This window comes from Somniosus microcephalus, chromosome 3 (genome assembly GCF_052327205.1).
Source record: "Somniosus microcephalus isolate GS21.2 chromosome 3, FLI_Smic_1.0, whole genome shotgun sequence".
Taxonomy (NCBI): domain Eukaryota; kingdom Metazoa; phylum Chordata; class Chondrichthyes; order Squaliformes; family Somniosidae; genus Somniosus; species Somniosus microcephalus.
The window spans coordinates 142,996,222-143,014,325 of NC_140989.1; the positions used below are offsets into that span (position 1 = coordinate 142,996,222).

The 18,104-nt window shown below is 47.3% G+C and overlaps 1 protein-coding gene across 11 annotated transcripts in view; it reads right to left on the minus strand.

Moving 5' to 3' along the window:
• plcb1 (phospholipase C beta 1) overlaps positions 1-18,104 on the minus strand; it is a 1,372,871-nt gene that overhangs the window by 347,109 nt on the left and 1,007,658 nt on the right. For all 11 annotated transcript variants that reach the window (XR_015077546.1, XR_015077547.1, XM_085981702.1 and 8 more), the window contains one exon: positions 15,104-15,204. Coding sequence is in view for 9 of the 11 variants with exons in the window: in XM_085981702.1 (XP_085837828.1) it covers positions 15,104-15,204 (101 nt within the window). In the remaining 2 variants the exon portion in view is untranslated. The remainder of the gene's footprint in view (positions 1-15,103; positions 15,205-18,104) is intronic.

Consider the following 18,104-nt stretch of genomic DNA (forward strand, 5'->3'; position numbering starts at 1 on the left):
CATAGAGTCACTGGCAACGAGTGTACAAGAATTCGGGGCAGCACAGGCAAGGAGTCTGCAGGACTTCGGTGCAGCACAGGCAAGGAGTCTGCAGGACTTCGGTGCAGCACAGGCCAGGAGTCTGCAGGACTTCGGTGCAGCACTGGCAAGGAGTCTGCAGGACCTCGGAGCAGCACAGGCGGCTTCAACGCAAGTGCTTAGTCGTGCCATGCAGTCAGTGGCTTGTCTGATGCAGACACAGATTAGGGCCACACGAGTACTGACTGCTGCCACCCTCGCTGGATCAGGCAGGATTCGCCGGGGCCCTCGCCGTGCCGCAGCAAGCCAGCAGTCTGTGCTTCAGCAGATTGCTCCGCATGCTGCAGTGCTGCCCCGTGCGAGCGCCAGTGTGTCGTCCGACCAGGGAGTGCCTGTGCTCTGTCAGGATGGCAGCATTCCTGCTGCCAACACTGTCACTCCTCCACTGCAGCTGCCACCACCCGTAGGACAGACTGCTGCCGCCCATGCAGAGTTGGAGCAGTCAGCAGCCAGGCCCTCCAGGCCCAGAGCTGGTCCAGGCCATCCCCCAAGGGCATCTGCCGACTCACTTTCTGACACTCAGCAGCCTTCCCCCAGCCTTGCTGCAGCCACTGGGGTCCCACTGCGGAGGAGCTGCAGGGTGGGAAGGGGCCAAACTCGCAAGCGAAGCAGACCACCCTCGCAGGCCAAAAAGTAGGAGGTGTGGCAAAATGCTGTGAATTTTTTTAGTGAAGGCCGAGGATCATGGTCATTTTTGGTTAACTCTTTTCTTCATTGTCTCCAGGTTGTGAGAGCCAGTTATGTGTCTGACTTTTTTGGGGGGTTTCTCTGTATTTGTTTGTCATGCGGGAAGGGCAAAGAGTTTGTTAAATAAATAATTGTCTTTATTCAGATTGTGCATGTTTGTGCTTTGAACTATTTGTTGCCTTGACGGGCTCAGGGTTTGCGGAACGTTTCCATTCATGTTCTTTCAATGGCACAAGCCATTCCCTCAGAGGGGGCCTAGAACCGACTTGCAATAAGCCGCTGACGGACGGCCCTTGCACTTTGTGCCTCCCCCCCGTCTTGGTGCTCCTCCTCCTCCTCCTCCTCTGGTGGTCCTCCAATGTCTGCTGGCAGTGGCTGAGTCCTGAGGATAGCCAGGTTGTGCAGCATGCAGCACACTACAACGAAATGGGAGACTCGCTCAGGCGAGTACTGAAGGGCTCCCCTGGAATGGTCCAGACAGCGGAACCATTGCTTTAGCACGCCGATTGTGTGCTCAGTGATGTTCCTGGTCGCTTGATGGCTCTCATTGTATCGTTCTTCAGCAGGGGTGCTGGGCGCACGGAGCGGGGTCATCAGCCAGGTGCACAAAGGATAGCCCTTCTCCCCGAGAAGCCAGCCTCCTGGGTGAGCCGGGGCTTCGAAAAGGTCTGCCACAGAAGTCTGGCGCAGGATGAAGGCGTCGTGGCTGCTGCTTGGAAAGCGGGCATTGACAGCTAGTATCAGCTGTCTGTGGTCACGCACCAACTGCACGTTCAACGAATGGAACCCCATCTGGTTGCGGTAATCCTCAGCATTCTCTTGAGGCGCTCGCAAAGCCACATGCGTGCAGTCAATGGTGCCCTGGACCATGGGGAAGCCCGCTATTCTTGCAAATCCCATTGCGCGCTCTTGCTGCTTGTCCAGGGTCATGGGGAAGGAAATGTACTGACGTCTCCTTTTGAAGAGGGCATTCGTGACTTGGTGGATGCAGCAATGCACCGCGAACTGGGAGACATTGGCAATGTCCCCAGTAGCGGATTGGAAGGAGCCGGTGGCATAGAAGTTGGGAGCCACTGTCACCTTCACTGCCACCGACAGAGACATCCTGCTCCTCAGCTGAGGCTGCAGATCTGTCTGAAGCAGGTGGCAGAGCTCAGTGACCACCTCCCTTCTGAATTGAAGCCTCCGAATACACTGCTCCTCAGACATGTTGAGGTATGAGAACTGCTGGCGGTATACCCTGGGAGGGTAAGGCCTCCTGTGCCGACGCCTGTTGGCCCTCCTCCGTCTGGCCATGATTGGCACTCTCTCTCTCGGCGTCTCTGAGTCCTCTCAATGCAATGGAGAAACCCAACGTTTCCACCCATTGCAGCCCCCATAATATGTGGCTACTCAAGGCTATGGCACTGAAAAATCAATCCAACTGCAAAGTTCTGGGCTGAAGCCAGAAGTACCTCTGCGAGCGCTGACTCAATGCAGAAAGTTCTCTCCCTTTGTCTCTCTGCAAATCTCTCTCTCTCTCACACAGGAGTGGTCCAAAAATGGCTACCACTAAGAAGCCAGGAAGAGCCCCCTTTAAATAGCGCCCCCCCAGCCCCACAGCGACTGGGAACCGTTCCAGTCAACCAGTCGCTGATGCGCTTCAGATGCCTGGATAGATCAGGTGGAGCCCTGCAGTACTCAGCAGCCAGGGTCTCCAGAATCGTCGTGGTTTGCTGTGCACTTCACAACATGGCACAGCGTCATGGCTTGCAGATTCCTGAGGACCAAGTGGCTCCTCACATATCCTCCTTAGATGAGGAGGAGGAGAGTGAAAACGAACATCTTGCAGAGGCCCATCAACCAGCGGAGCAGCACACGAGAACACTGCTGCCCGGGATGCAAAGAACGCACTCATCTTGGCCAGATTTGCTTAGCCTAGCCAATCAAGCACTTTTGCCTCGCAGCTTCTTACCTGGGCATCGACAATGCCCAAGAAACAGCAGATTCCTAGCAATTTGACCACCATACTGACAATTGCAAGTAATCCTAAGCCCTCAATGTGGAAGCCCCATTCGCGAAAGGACACACGCCACAACTACAGCAGTAGCCATCAGATGTTTTATTTACAGTAATCATCTGATGGCTTTTTAATATAAAACATCAAATTTCAGCCAAGTGACTACCCTTCTGACTATTTGTGCAGTATCTTTCTCTTGCGCGTGCTTCCCCTGTGGCTTCAGCAGATGTGGAGGCCCCTTGCTCACTTTCCTGCTGCCCCTGTCTCAACACTTTTGGCGGGCGTCCTCTGGGGTTGCGAGCCTGAGGGCTCGCCAACAGTCTGTTGCTCCTGCGGCTGTGCAGGGCTTGAGACGCCGATCTCAGTTGGGTGTGGACTCTGGTGGGGCGTTGACCGAGGGCTCTGCTTTGGCATGGAAGTGTGAGCGCTTGGAGAGGAGCCCCCACTTCCTTGATGTCTGCCACCAACTTCCCTCTCATGGGTCAGGTCCACCTCAGCGCTTGCAAGTGGCTTGAGAGCACCTTGCTGCACATCAGGGGGCCATGGGGACCCGTATCGGCACTGGCAGTCCTACTCAGAAGGACTTTCATGAAGGTCTGGTTTCTCTTGTTCAATAGATGATCATCGCTCCTCCAGAGATGTCATTCTATTCAGAACACTCACCATGTTTTCTGCACTCTGGCGACTTATCACCTTCATGGAGGTTGCCATCCTTTCCATGGTGATGCGTTCATGCGCCAATGACTCCACAAAGGCTCTGCTCATGTTCGCAATTGACTCCTCCATTCGCTCCACATGCGCAGCGACCCTGGAGACAAAACCTGCCAGAGACTCCTGCATCTGTTCCTGGAGTTCCAGCACTGCTGATCTTGTGGACAGACCCAGAGGCAGAGGGTCGACATGCAGCTGAGCCGAGCTGGGAGAGTCCTGCGCCCTCCGACTAGGAATCTCCACTGCTGTCCCTGTCTCCACCATCTGCTGATGCTCACTTGTGAGCTGTGATACACCAGGTGACAACTCTACACTATGTCCCGAAGGTCCCACCGAGGTGTGAATGTCTGCGCTGGTGCAGGGTGCGCTTAATTCTGCTGACGCTGTGCCCTCAGAGGTTGCAGCTTCCTCTGAGGAGTCTTGAGGCTCATGCTCTTCCTCCTGGCTAGTGGGGACGGGTGCTAGCGATGGTCCTGTGGGGGAGTAAAGGAAAGAGTCAGAGATGTGATGCCAAGGTTACATGCACATTGCATATTGCAGATGATCAGAAGTCCATCTGTTAGAGCTTCAGAATCATTATCAGCGACTCATGCAATGTCAATGAGAGAGATGGAAAACTATTCTGCCACCAGCTTGCTGTGATGCACCCGTCTATCCGTCCCCCACTTGCACATCGTCCTCCACTCCCATGATCTCCAGGGCCGCATCCTCCCAGGGGTTGAGGTGGGCTACTGAGGGTGGCCCTCCTCCTGCCCTCGCTCTTTCTCTCTCATTGTGAGCTCTCTTTTCCTGCAATGAGGGAGACAAATGGAGGTTGAGTGAGAATGAAGGAGTGAGTGTAGAGAATCCATAGCATAGATGCTTAGAAGGAGACAAAGATGGAGTGAGGTGGCAAGACCAAGGGCCCTCCCTGTGTGTTGTCAATTGTTTTCATAGCATCACAGTGATAGGGAGTGTGAGGGCTGCATAGTGGAATAGTTAGGTGAATGTGACCATAGAGAGAGAGGGAATGGGTAAGGGTGCATTGATGTCAGTGTCAAGTGGGATGTGGAGGAAGAGATTGCTAAAGCTGAGTGCTGGTGAGGATTGGCAATGGGGATCAGATTGAAGGTGATGGGAAATTCATACTCACTTTTCCAGTGCGCAGGTGGTCATGAAATCTCTTCCTGCATTGAATGCAGGTTCTGCGGGTTACTGACAATGAGTTCACCTCCTGGCCCACCTGGATCCACACAGCCTTGGTTTGCTGGGGAGGCTTCTTCCTCCCTGAAGAAGGGAAGAGCACCTCTTCATGTGCTCTTGCTCCCTCTACTAAAGCCTGCAGGGCAATGTCATCGAATTGGGGTGCAGACCTAGGTCTTTGGCTGGCCATTCTTCCTGCAGGAGCCTCTCACTACAAAGGCCAAAAGGTTGGCAGCCTGCAGAAGAAGCAAGGCTTGTTGCAGACCTTAAATGCAGCAGCAATGATGATGTCATTGACGTAATAAAGACTCACTACGCACTTGGTTGTACATAAAGCAAGGCTTTAATCGACTTGTAACAAAACATGGAAGTCTAGTTAGTAGTCACTAGCTTCCTGTTTCCAGACTGTCTCTGGCCAAGGTGGGCCCACGCCCGAGTATTTATACTCCTCGGGCGGCGCCCTCAGCTGGCCGTTCAGTAGTACTTCTTGTAGAAGATGCGATTTATGACAGTCATCGGAGGCGACTTTCAGACTGGAAAACCTCTTTGGCCATGGGTTCCCACACGTTGGAACTCAATTGGCCAATTATTAAAATTGCATCATTTTCCCACATCGATTTAGAATTGGGTGGCTAACATGAAATGCGGATTACATGACCCCAGCCCGCCCCAGTATCAAAATCCAGCCCTATGACTCTAAGTATGACTGGAGATTAGGATGATATTTACTACATAAATGTAGATTTGTGGAATAACATGCATTACTACACATATTTAATAATTTGTTAGAAAACGGTGGAGTGCCAAAGGACTGGTGTAAAAGAAAAGACAGCCATCCGTGGCTACGTAAAGAAATTAAGGATAGTATTCGACTAATAACAAGGGCATATAAGGTAGCCAAATCTAGTGGGAGGATAGAGGATTGGGAAAACTTTAAAAGACAGCAAAAAATAACAAAAAGATTGATTAAGAAAGGGAAGATAGATTATGAAAGTAAATTAGCAAAAAATATAAAAACAGATAGTAAGAGTTTTTATAGTTATATAAAAAGAAAAAGGGTAGCTAAAGTAAATGTTGGTCCCTTAGAGGATGAGACCGGGAAATTAATGGTGGGAAATATGGAGATGGCAAAAACACTGAATGAATATTTTGTGTCAGTCTTTACAGTAGAAGACACTAAGAATATCCCAACACTGGACAAACAGGGGGCTATAGGGGGGGAGGAGCTAAACACGATCAAAATCACTAAGGAAGTGGTACTCGGTAAAATAATGGGACTCAAGGCGGATAAATCACCTGGACCTGATGGCTTACATCCTAGGGTCTTGAGGGAAGTGGCGGTAGGGATTGTGGATGCATTGGTAATAATTTTCCAAAACTCCCTGGACTCGGCAAAGGTCCCGGCAGACTGGAAGACTGCTAATGTAACACCCTTATTTCAAAAGGGCAGTAGACAGAAGGCTGGAAACTATAGACCGGTTAGCCTAACATCTGTGGTAGGTAAAATTTTGGAGTCCATTATTAAGGAGACAGTAACAGGACATTTGGATAATCATCATTTAATAGGACAAAGTCAGCATGGTTTTATGAAGGGGAAGTCATGTTTGACAAATTTGCTGGAGTTCTTTGAGGAAGTAACATACAGGGTGGATAAAGGGGAACCAGTGGACGTAGTGTATTTAGACTTCCAAAAGGCATTTGACAAGGTGCCACACAAAAGATTATTGCTTAAGATAAAAAATCACGGGATTGAGGGTAATATTCTGGCATGGATAGAGGATTGGCTATCTAACAGAAGGCAGAGAGTTGGGATAAATGGTTCATTCTCAGAATGGCAATCAGTAAAGAGTGGTGTTCCGCAGGGGTCAGTGCTGGGTCCCCAACTCTTTACAATCTATATTAACGATTTGGAGGAGGGAACCGAGTGTAACATATCAAAGTTTGCAGATGATACTAAGATGGGAGGGAAAGTAGTGAGTGAGGAGGACATAAAAAACCTGCAAGGGGACATAGACAGGCTAAGTAAGTGGGCAGAGATTTGGCAGATGGAATACAATATTGGAAAGTGTGAGGTTATGCACTTTGGCAGGAAAAATCATAGAGCAAGCTATTATCTTAATGGTAAGAAACTGGAAAGTACTGAAGTACAAAGGGATCTGGGGGTCCTGGTGCACGAAACTCAAAAGGTTAGTATGCAGGTGCAGCAAGTGATTAAGAAGGCCAATGGAATGTTGGCTTTCATTGCTAGGGGGATAGAATATAAAAATAGAGAGGTATTGCTTCAGTTGTACAAGGTATTGGTGAGACTGCACCTGGAATACTGCATACAGTTTTGGTGTCCATACTTAAGAAAAGACATACTTGCTCTCGAGTCAGTACAAAGAAGGTTCACTCAGTTAATCCCGGGGATGAGGGGATGGACATGTGAGGAGAGGTTGAGTAGATTGGGACTCTACTCATTGGAGTTCAGAAGAATGAGAGGCGATCTTATTGAAACATATAAGATTGTGAAGGGGTTGGATCGGGTGGATGTGGGGAGGATGTTCCCGATGATGGGTGAAACTAGAACTGGGGGCATAGTCTTAGAATAAGGGGCTGCTCTTTCAAAACTGAGATGAGGAGGAACTACTTCACTCAGAGGGTGGTAGGTCCATGGAATATGCTGCCCCAAAAAGCTGTAGAAGCTACATCATTACATAAATTTAAAACAGAAATAGACAGTTTCCTAGAAGTAAAGGGAATTAAGGGTTATGGGGAGCGGGCAGGAATTTGGACATGAGTCTAGGTTCGGATCGGTCATGGCCCTGTGGGTAGCGGAGCGGGCCCAGGGGCTGTGTAGCCTGATCCTGCTCCTATTTCGTGTGTCCAATTCTGTTAGATTCAGGAGATGGTTCAGTGATAGTAGATTGGCGGTTAGGATCAGATCAGCCATGATCTTATTAAATGGCGGAGCAGGCTCGAGGGGCCGATTGGCCTACTCCTGCTCCTATTTCTTATGTTCTTATGTTCTTATAATACCTATGTTTAAGAAAGGGGCTAGAACATGTCCAGGAATTATAGACCAGTCAGCTTAACATCGGTGGTTGGAAAAATAATGGAATCCCTACTAAAGGAACAAATAGAACATCTAGAAACCAAAAATATGGTAATGAATAGTCAGCATGGATTTCAAAAGGGAAAGTCTTGCTTCACCAACCTCATTGAATTTTTTGAAGAGGTAACAGAGAGAGTAGACAATGGTAATGCAGTAGATGTAATTTATCTAGATTTTCAAAAGGCCTTCGATAAGGTATCCCATAATAGACTGATGAACAAGGTCAGAGAATGCGGAGTCAGGGGACAAGTAGCAGAATGGAGAGTTTGCTGGTTTCAAGACAGAAAGCAGAGAGTAGGGGTAAAAGCTAGCCATTCACAGTGGCAGAAGGTGGGTAGTGGTGTTCCACAAGGATCAGTGCTGGGACCACTGTTGTTCACAAATTATATTAACGATTTAGACTTTGGAACCATAAACACAATTTCTAAATTTGCAGATGACACCAAATTGGGGGGATAGTCAATACTGAGGAGTGTGACAAATTACAGGAGGACATTAATAAACTTGCAGAATGGGCATATAATTGGCAAATGAAGTTCAACACAGATAAATGTGAGGTGTTACATTTTGGTAGGAAGAATAGGGAGGTCACTCATTACTTGGAGGGTACGAGTCTAGGTGGGGTAGAGGAACAAAGGGATCTCGGAATACAAATACACAAATCACTAAAATTTGCAACACAGGTTAGCAAGGCCATTAAAAAAGCAAACCAAGCACTGGGGTTTATTTCTAGAGGTATAGAATTGAAAGGTAGGGAAGTTATGCTAAACCTGAATCAAACCTTGGTTAGACCACACTTAGGGCTGGATTTTGCCAATGGGGAGCTTTTGGAGGCGGGACTCCCACTTGTTGGGTTTCAGTCCCGCCTCCATCAACTTCTGGCCAACCCATGCTATTTGCCCTTGATTGACCTTGTTAAGCCCGCCCAGCGGGCTTAGCAGGCCAGTTAAGGGAAAGCCGGTTACAGAGAATCAGCGTATGACGTTTCATTTGTCAAAAAATGTTGACAGATGAATTGTCATCGTTTGACAGCTCTGTGAAGCTGTCAAACACTGTCATTCTCTGTAGTTTGATGAGCTCTTGAATTCAAGACCTCATCAAACCTCTTTTGCAGAAATTAGATGGTTGCTGCATTGGAGAATGCAACGGCCATCTGTCATCTCTGCCGTGGAGGTGCGAGACTCTCCGCATACCCAACTAATGAAGCTTGCAGAAGAAACAAAGCTTTTTCTAACACTTTCCACTTCCCTCACATACTCACCTCTCCACACTTGCACCCATCACTTACCTTCGTAGCGCACTTTTGCACCCCTCCGACCCCTGCAGACCCACTACTCGCCTCGGTGACCCTGGTGGGGTTCGGAGCCTTCGGGAAGCCCGCACTTGTGTGGGCAAAATAGGAATAATCCTCTTATCTGCCAGTTAACTACGTGTTAACAGGCAGTTAAGTGGCTGTAATCCCATTCCTGCCTCCAAGGAGGCGGGACCCGGCGCGGGTCGGCTACCCGCCTCCTGGCAAGATGGCACGGAGGTGGTTTGGGGGTGGGTTGGGCATCCGTCCCCAAATTCTGCCATTTTCCTGGCAGTCCCGCCTCCATACCCACCTCCCCAGGGCTGGCAAGACCACGTCCTTAGAGTACTACATATAGTTCTGGTTGCCACATTATAAAAATGATATAGAGGCACTGGAGAGGTTGCAGAAAAGATTTACAAGGATGATACCAGAAATGTGAGGGTACACATATCAGGAAAGGATGAGCAGGCTGGGTCTCTTTTCTCTTGAAAAAAGGCTGAGGGGTGACCTAATAGAGGTCTTTAAAATTATGAAAGCTTTTGATAGAGTGGATACAGAGAGAATGTTTCCACTTGTGGCCATCAATATAAGATAGTCATCAAGAAATCCAATAGGGAATTCAGAAGAAACTTCTTTACCCAAAGAGTGGTGAGAATGTGGAACTCGCTACCACAGGGAGTGGTTGAAGCGAAAAGTATAGATGCATTTAAGGGCAAGCTAGACAAGAATATGAGGGAGAAGGGAATAGAGGGTTATGCTGATAGATTTAGATGAGGAAAGACGGGAGGAGGCTCAAGTCGAGCATAAACGTTGGCATGAACTGGTTGGGCCGAATGGCTTGTTTCTATGCCGTATATCTTATGTAATCCCATGTATGCAAAACTCCCAGCAAATGCAATTATTGCTGTGTAGATTAGTTCCATTAAAAAGAACAGAATAAATATGTGCTTATGAACAAGACTGAAGGCTATAAGATTAAATGTAAACAGAGAAGATCAAATATTCCACAGAATGCAATGGTTCTTTTGCTGTTTTTGATTGTGGAAATGTCATCAGGTTAGGATGGTTACCGCAGCCCAGAATGTTAGACTAAAATCCTGAAGTTTCATTAAATTATATTTGGAGTTCAGAGAGAAATATCAGAGGTTTAACTTTTGGAAGTGTTATATTTGTTTATTCACCTCTCCCAGGAGATTCAGGGTGATAGTACAAATTGTTCACAGTCTGTGAAAGGAATGAGCTTGATAGTTGGACCTGGTTTTTTTTGGGTTCCATTTTTTAAATCTTATTAATTGTTCAAATATTATCCGATAGTGTCTGGAAAGTGTGTTAAAACTGCACGTGTTTTTCATCAACTCATTTTTGAGTAAAAGGGGTAGAAGTTGGATAATGCCCAAAACCAGGCCTGCTTCCACTGGCAAAGAAAGAGGGCGCACCAGAAGGGACAGGCCCAAGGGCTATCCCAAATTGGTCCTCAGGCCTCATCAACATAATTCCAGTGTGCTGCGGGCACCCTGACTGGTCTGGAGAAGCGTGGGCCGGCAGTGGCTCGCAGTTGTTTTGTGGATCCAGGAAGTCCACTCCTGCTCCTTCCGACTCCACAAAAAACAACATTGCTAAAAGTTTTGGGGCCATTTTTCAAGCGGTCCAAGGCGGTCCCTTTAAAGACTGCTAGTTAGGCCGCTCAAGACCTGGAAATTCTAGTCAGAGCCTACGCAGCGCTAGCTCCGATAAGTTTAACTGTATTTTGGAATCCGGGTCACAAATGGCCGAGGAGCCCTCATTTTAATTTTGAAATGAGGCCTGCGCTTATTTCAGGCAGCTGCCAGAACTGCCTAAAAAAAAAAGGCCCCGACCAATCTAGCAGTGGTCCGAACACTCGTGCAGGACTTTTCCCTGATAAATTGGTTATCGTTGCACCCATTTCACGCCCATAAAACAGGCGCAACGATGCTGAATTTATCCCTCAACCGATCGCACTATTAGCAGATTATCAGGGGAGCGATTTCGCAATTTTTAGTGACTGCATCATGTTTGCTGTGAGAGCAGGGTGCAAAAGTGCAGCTTATGGCTATTTAAATAAGGATTGAATGATGGAAGCTGCACATCCATTTTGTCATTTCACTACCACCAGTAATCTTCACAATGGGCAGTTTCCCTGAATTGCAATAGAATGTGGCAGCTGAATGAATGAGGGAGCATGTGACATCTTAAACTTTTAAAAAATGTTGTCTGTCAAGGACACTTAACACGGGTGTCTGAGTCATTGGTTAAGTGGTTTGATTACCCTTAATGAACATATTTATTTTAATTAATTATTACGACACTAGGTTTCATTCGGTGTTAGCTTGAAATTGTTTGAAAATTGAATAATGAGGCACCTCTAAATATTCCAACTCTCAAGCTTTATGCTGGTTTTGAAGTATCTCAAAAATGACTTGAAACGCAACATAGGACATCACAAAATACACGACCAATGCATAGCTATCCAGCACCCCAATAATTGGCATTACTCCGTGCATAGACTATTAGAAAATTTAAATCTAAGGTCGCAAAATTTCAGGGGTCTGCTCTGTTGCTGGAAGCGTCCTCTTTAGCAGTCGATCTGAACTCATTTCCGTAATTAAGGCGGGCAGTCCATGCCTGTACAGAGACAACAAACCATAAAATCACAATGGCACCAAGCTGCTTCGATGGCAGAGTTTAAGACACTTTTAGGGCCAACAAATAAGAACTAGATTGTCTTACAAAAGGAATTCATCATCTGGGATCGATTACTTTCAGCAGCACAAACTTTTGGGGCTCTAGAATAGGGCCTACACGAGCTCTCATCTGATCGTAGACTCAAAGGGGGGGATTTTCTCAGTCCTGAGGAGGCGGGTATGGAGGTGGGACTGCTGGGAAAATGGCTCTGTGAAGCTGGCAAACACTGACAATCTCTGCACTTTGATGGGGTCTTGCATACAAGACCTCATCAACCTTCTTTCTTTTACAGAATTGAGATGTTTGTTGCATCGGAAAATGCAACGGACAGCTCTCATCTGCAACACGGAGGTGCGAGACTCTCCGTATAGAAACCGACTGAAGCCTGCAGGAAGAAACAAAGGTAAGTACACTTTTAAAAACACTTAGGACTTACCTCAGATACTCACCTCTACACTCTTGCACCCATCACTTACCTTCACACCACACTTTTGCACCCAGGAGGCAGATTGCCGTACCGCGCTGCATCCCGTCTCCTTGGAGGCGGGAAAGGATTAAAGCCTATTACCTGCCTGTTAACAGGTAGTTAACAGGCAGAAAATAGGATTATCCCGTTTTTGCCCTCACAAGTGCAGGCTTCCCGAAGGCTCCAAAACCCACCAGCTCAGCGAGGTGAGTACTGGATCTGCGGGGGTTAGGGGGGTGCAAAAGTGTGGTGTGAAGGTAAGTGATGGGTGCAAGAGTGTAGAGGTGAGTATCTGAGGTAAGTCCTAAGTGTTTTTAAAAGTGTACTTACCTTTGTTTCTTCCTGCAGGCTTCAGTCGGTTTCTATACGGAGAGTCTCGCACCTCCGTGTTGCAGATGAGAGCTGTCCATTGCATTCTCCGATGCAACAAACATCTCAATTCTGTAAAAGAAAGAAGGTTGATGAGGTCTTGTATGCAAGACCCCATCAAACTGCAGAGATTGTCACTGTTTGACAGCTTCACAGAGCTGTCAAACGATGACAATTCATCTGTCAAAATATTTTGACAGATAACACGTCATACATTGACGTGCTCTGTAACCGGCTTTCCCTTAATTGGCCTGCTAAGCCCGCGGGGCGGGCTTAACAAGGTCAATCAAGGTAAAATAGCGTGGGTTGGCCACAACTCGATGGAGGCGGGACTGAAACCCGACAAGCAGCAGTCCCGCCTCCAACGCGCCTCCATTCACAAAATCACCACCATAGAATAATACAGCGCAGAAGGAGGCCATTCAACCCATTGTGTCTGTGCTGCCTCTTTGGTAGAGATTTCCAATTAATCCCACTTCTCTGCTATTTCCCCATAGCCTTTCAATTTTTTTCCTTTTCAAATATTTATCCAATTCCCTTGTGAATGTTATGACTGAATCTGCTTCCACCACCCGCTCAGCCAATGCATTCCTGATCACAAAAAGCGCTGCGTAAAAAAAATTCCTCATCTCACATTTGATTCTTTTGCCAATCACCTTCAATCTGTGTCCTGATTACCGACACTTCTGCCACTAGAAATAATTTCTCCTTATTTACTCTATCAAAACCCTTCACGATTTAGAACACCTCTATCAAATCTCCTCTTAACCTTCTCTGCTCTAAGGAGAACAACCCCAGCTTCTCCAGTCTATCCACATAACTAAAGTCCCTCATACCTGGTACCATTCTAGTAAATATTGGTCCAGCTGGGCCTATTAATGGTGCATCGGGTGAAATTTCCTGAGTAGCCTGGGGACACCCTCCCCGATCTCGCCTCTGGTTCTTTTGCCAATCTCCTTAAATCTGTATCCTCTGCTTACCGGCTCTTCGGCCACTGGTCGAGGTGTCGGTGGTCAGCTTTCACTCACTCAGGGATTGGCCTGCTCTGTGCCCTCTGATCCCATCAGAAGTTTGGTGCCCTAGTCTTCAACAAACCCAACCAGCTAAACATCGCCAGAACACATGCATCACTAGGCTCTGGGCGTGTCAATGCGTTAAATGTTTAATGCGCTGCCATTAAAAAGCAACAGTCAGAGGTCACTTGCGAGTCCCATCTTTTGCATTTACTTTAACACTCATTTTTCTCACTGGAACGTTAAAGAATGCTCTGTTTAAATTTTCTGCATGAATCATGAGTGAAATAGTTTTGAAAATTACGGGACTCACAAGTGAATCGCAAGCATTGGCAATGCTGAAAAACCCACGTGATATAGAACGGAGAAAAAGGAATGTGAATACAGATAGCAAGGGAGTGACACTTTGGTCCAAAAAATCTTAATTAACTTGCAATTTTTACACAGCCAATGTTACAGATCAGGAATTATTTTGCAGTGTATCCAAATGATATAGATGCAGGAAAAACTTTGAAATGTGACCCAATCTTTTTAAGAATTGGCTTCAGGTATATTATTATTGTTATTTGGTTACTGATGTTAAATCTAAAAATAGAAAAGTTGTCCATTAGTTGGAAACCATTGCTTTAGAGACGAATTATCATCTTGGAAATTATCCTGTCAGATAACGAATGAAGAGGGAAGATTTCCAATGTCTGCCAGGTGTAGCAAAATCATATGCCTTCATAAAAAATGAATTTACAATTTAACTTACAATTTCTAAGGCGAACAGTATAGATGCATTTAAGTGTAAGCTAGAAAAGCATATAAGGGAGAAGGGAATAGAGGGTTATATTGATAGAGTTAGATGAGGAAGGGTGGGAAGAGGCTCAAGTGGAGCATAAACTCGGCATGGACTGGTTGGGCCGAATGGCCTGTTCTGTGTTGTATATTCTATGTCATTCTATGTAACTACACCTGGCACATGTATGAAATCTTCGCCACAGGTTAGTAAAGAGGAACAATGCAATAATGTCACTGGCTCACCAATCCCATCTGTAACAAATTTAAAAGAGTGTGAAAAAGCAAGAATGAAATTGCAGCGCATATGCTTCAGCAGGAAATTTCCCCAATGGCTAGTGAAGTGGAAATTTAGTCTGGTGTTTGGCGCAGACCGTTCCTGGCCATGGCAGGAAGTGAGGCTGTATGAAAAGTCATTGACCACACATCTGTAAATGAAGACTTTCAGAATACAAGAAAGCACTGAACAAAGAAAATAGACTGATCCTTCCAAAGACCAGACACAATCCAATCTATAATAGACTGTGGCCAACCATCTAATCTTGTGAGAACAAGCCCCAAGTTCTGTATTTGCACAGTGCAGTATAAGAGAAACACATGTACAAGGGAGGAATTATTATAAGTCATCAACATTGCAATCACAAAAGGGCTTGAAGACCAAGCACAAAGTCAGAGATAACTTATCAAACGGCCAACATTGAACCAAACAAGAAAATGGATTTCTTACTATTCTAAAAAGATGCTGTCAATTTCAGGCCGAGGACAAATATTATTCAAGAAGGCTCGGAATGCTTCAGCTGTGAAATTTTCTTGAGGAATGGAGTCATTCTGTAGGTGAAAATGATAAAAAGAACATGTTACTAGCACTGGCAAATATTGCTTTTTTTAAAAATAATTACAACTACATTGTGGATGAAGTAACAGACAAAACTAAACAGATATAACAATGATATTATGGTACTACAGCAGAAACGGCAGATACTGTGGGAAGATTTAATACTGCTGTGGCTCTGATAACATCTTGAGAGAGTTTCAGTGTTACTGATATTAAGGGCTGGAATTTCATTGAGGAGGCGGGTAGGAGGAGGGACTATAACTTTCGGGGTTGTAGTCCTGCCTCCATCGAGTTGTAGCCAACCCACGCGATTTTGACTTGATTGACCTTGTTGAGCCCGCCCAGCGGGCTCAGCAGGCCGATTATGGGCCAACCGGCAACAGGTGACGTCACAGATTGATATTTCATCTGTCAAGACCTTTTGACAGATGAAATATCAGCGTTCAACAGCTGTTTGAAGCTGTCAAACACTGACAATCTGTACTCCAAGTTAATTCCTTCCTCTCAGGATGATTTAGAGATCTCCCCAGAACAGAAAGCTGAATGCTGCAATTTTTGACAGATCGCGGCCATTCTGCTTTCTGTGCCGGTGAGATGAGGGACTCCCGAGACCTGAAGGAAGGAAGGCTGTAAAGGTAAGTAAAGGTAATTAAAACTTCTTTAAACACACCAAACACACTTACCTCTGCACTCATGCACCCATCACTCACCTGAACACCGGACATCTCGACCCCTCCAAGCCCTTCAGCCCGATGGCCCGCCTCGCTAACTTGGCGTGGTTTGGAGCCGTCGGGAATCCCACACTTCAAGAATGAAAATAGGGATTAGGCTAAAAACTGCCTGTTAACTACCTGTTAACAGGCAGTTAATTGGCACTAATCCCCTTCTTGCCTCAGGGAGGCGGGTCCCAGTGCGGGTTGGGTACCTGCCTCCTTTGAAATTGGCATGGAGGCAGGTTGGGGGCGGGATGGGTTCGTGCCCCCCGATTTCAGGATTTTAACCCCTCACACACCTCCAATCCCGCCTCCACGGCCCAATGAAAATCCTGCCCTAAGAGTCAACTGCAAATTTCACTGCCAATCCAAGTTAAATGTGCAATTTCTCAATGTTTCAGAAAATGTAAAGCAAGAACCTGTTTACAGATTTTAGACTAATCTTGTGGCAAAGAAAGTCTCTATTCTTTGTATTAAATGCATTTACTGTCAGCAGCCACAATCGTAGGGCTTGATTTTCATTGAGCCGTGGAGTCGGGCTTGGAGGCTTGCAGGGGGTTAAAATCGCAGAAACTGGCGGGCGGGACGCCCCCCCACCCTCCCGCCTGGTTCCCGACTCCGAGCAATTTTAACTCAGGCGTGTCTGATGGTCCCGACTCCATCCCGCATACAACAGGCAGGACTGGTCTTTAAGGCCCTTAATTACCACTATATGGCCTCTATAATCCTATTTTAACAGGCCCTTGCAACTTTAACCCTTTTCCCACATAAAACACGCCTGGTGGGAATCATGAATGTGAAACCTGGCGGGAGCACTATTGGATTGCTGACTGTCAACTGCAGGTCAACCATTAAAGAGGAGATTTGATCAGCCATCATTTGCAGTTGGCAGGGCTTAGTGGTCTCAGGTCTGGGGCAACTTTTACAAGGCTTAACCACACCTGTGGAAGGTTGGAGCCTCACACCCATCTCCAGTGTGACCTCCTGGGAAACCCATCTCGCCACCTTCACTCAGCGCTTCCTCAACAGAGGCATACCAGAAGCATGGGAGCAATTTATTTTCTTCCCATCTGGGCATTAGAGGAGCTCGAACACCAGCCGCGGCAGCAGCAGAACCAGGAACAACAGCAGCACCAGCAACAGCAGCAGCAGCAGGAGCGCCAGGTTGCTGCTCACCCACCTGAGGCTGCACAGGCTAGAAGGGGCCAGCGCCAGGAAGGCCGTCGGCACAGGAGATACCCCCCAAACAGGGTCTACAGACGCAGGGTCACCTATCTCAACATGTCTGAGCAGCAGTGCCAAAGGCGGTTCCGACTTTTGCGAGCGGTAGTGACTGACTTCTGCGCAATGCTACAGCAAGAGCTGCTGTCCAGAGGACCAGGTGGACAAGCATTACCAGTGGCTGTCAAAGTCACCACCGCACTCAACTTTTTTGCCTCAGGCTCATTCCAAGGATCAGCAGCAGACATCAGCGGCATCTCCCAGGCGGTCGCACACACTTGCATCACGCAGGTAACCGATGCCCTCTTTGCCCTCGCGCACAATCACATCCATTTTACCAAGGATCGAGCAAGTGTCACGGCGCGAGCGGTTGGATTAGCTCATCTGGCAGGCTTTCCAAGGGTGCAGGGCATCGTTGACTGCACACGTGGCCCTTAGGGCACCCCATCGCAATCCAGGTATTTTTGTCAACCGCAAGGGCTTCCATCCCTCAACGTTCAGCTGGTGTGTTACCACAAGAAGGAGATTTTGCATGTTTGTGCCATGTACCCTGGCAGTTGCCATGACTCCTTCATACTGCACCAGTCTAGTGTGCCTCCGCTATTCAGTCCGCCAGACCAACTTAACGGATGGTTACTTGTAGACAAGCATAACCCCTGAGGACGTGGTTAATGACGCCGTTGAGGAGGCCAGTCAACGAAGCTCAGGACCGCTACAACTCCAACCACATTTCCACCAGATCCATTATCGAACAAACCATCGGTTTGCTGAAGATGCGCTTCAGATGCCTGGATAGATCAGGTGAAGCCCTGCAGTACTCAGCAGCCAGGGTCTCCAGAATCATCATGGTTTGCTGTGCACTTCATAACATGGCACAGCGTCGTGGCTTGCAGATTCCTGAGGAGCAAGTGACTCCTCACATATCCTCCTCAGATGAGGAGGAGAAGGAGGAGGAGGTG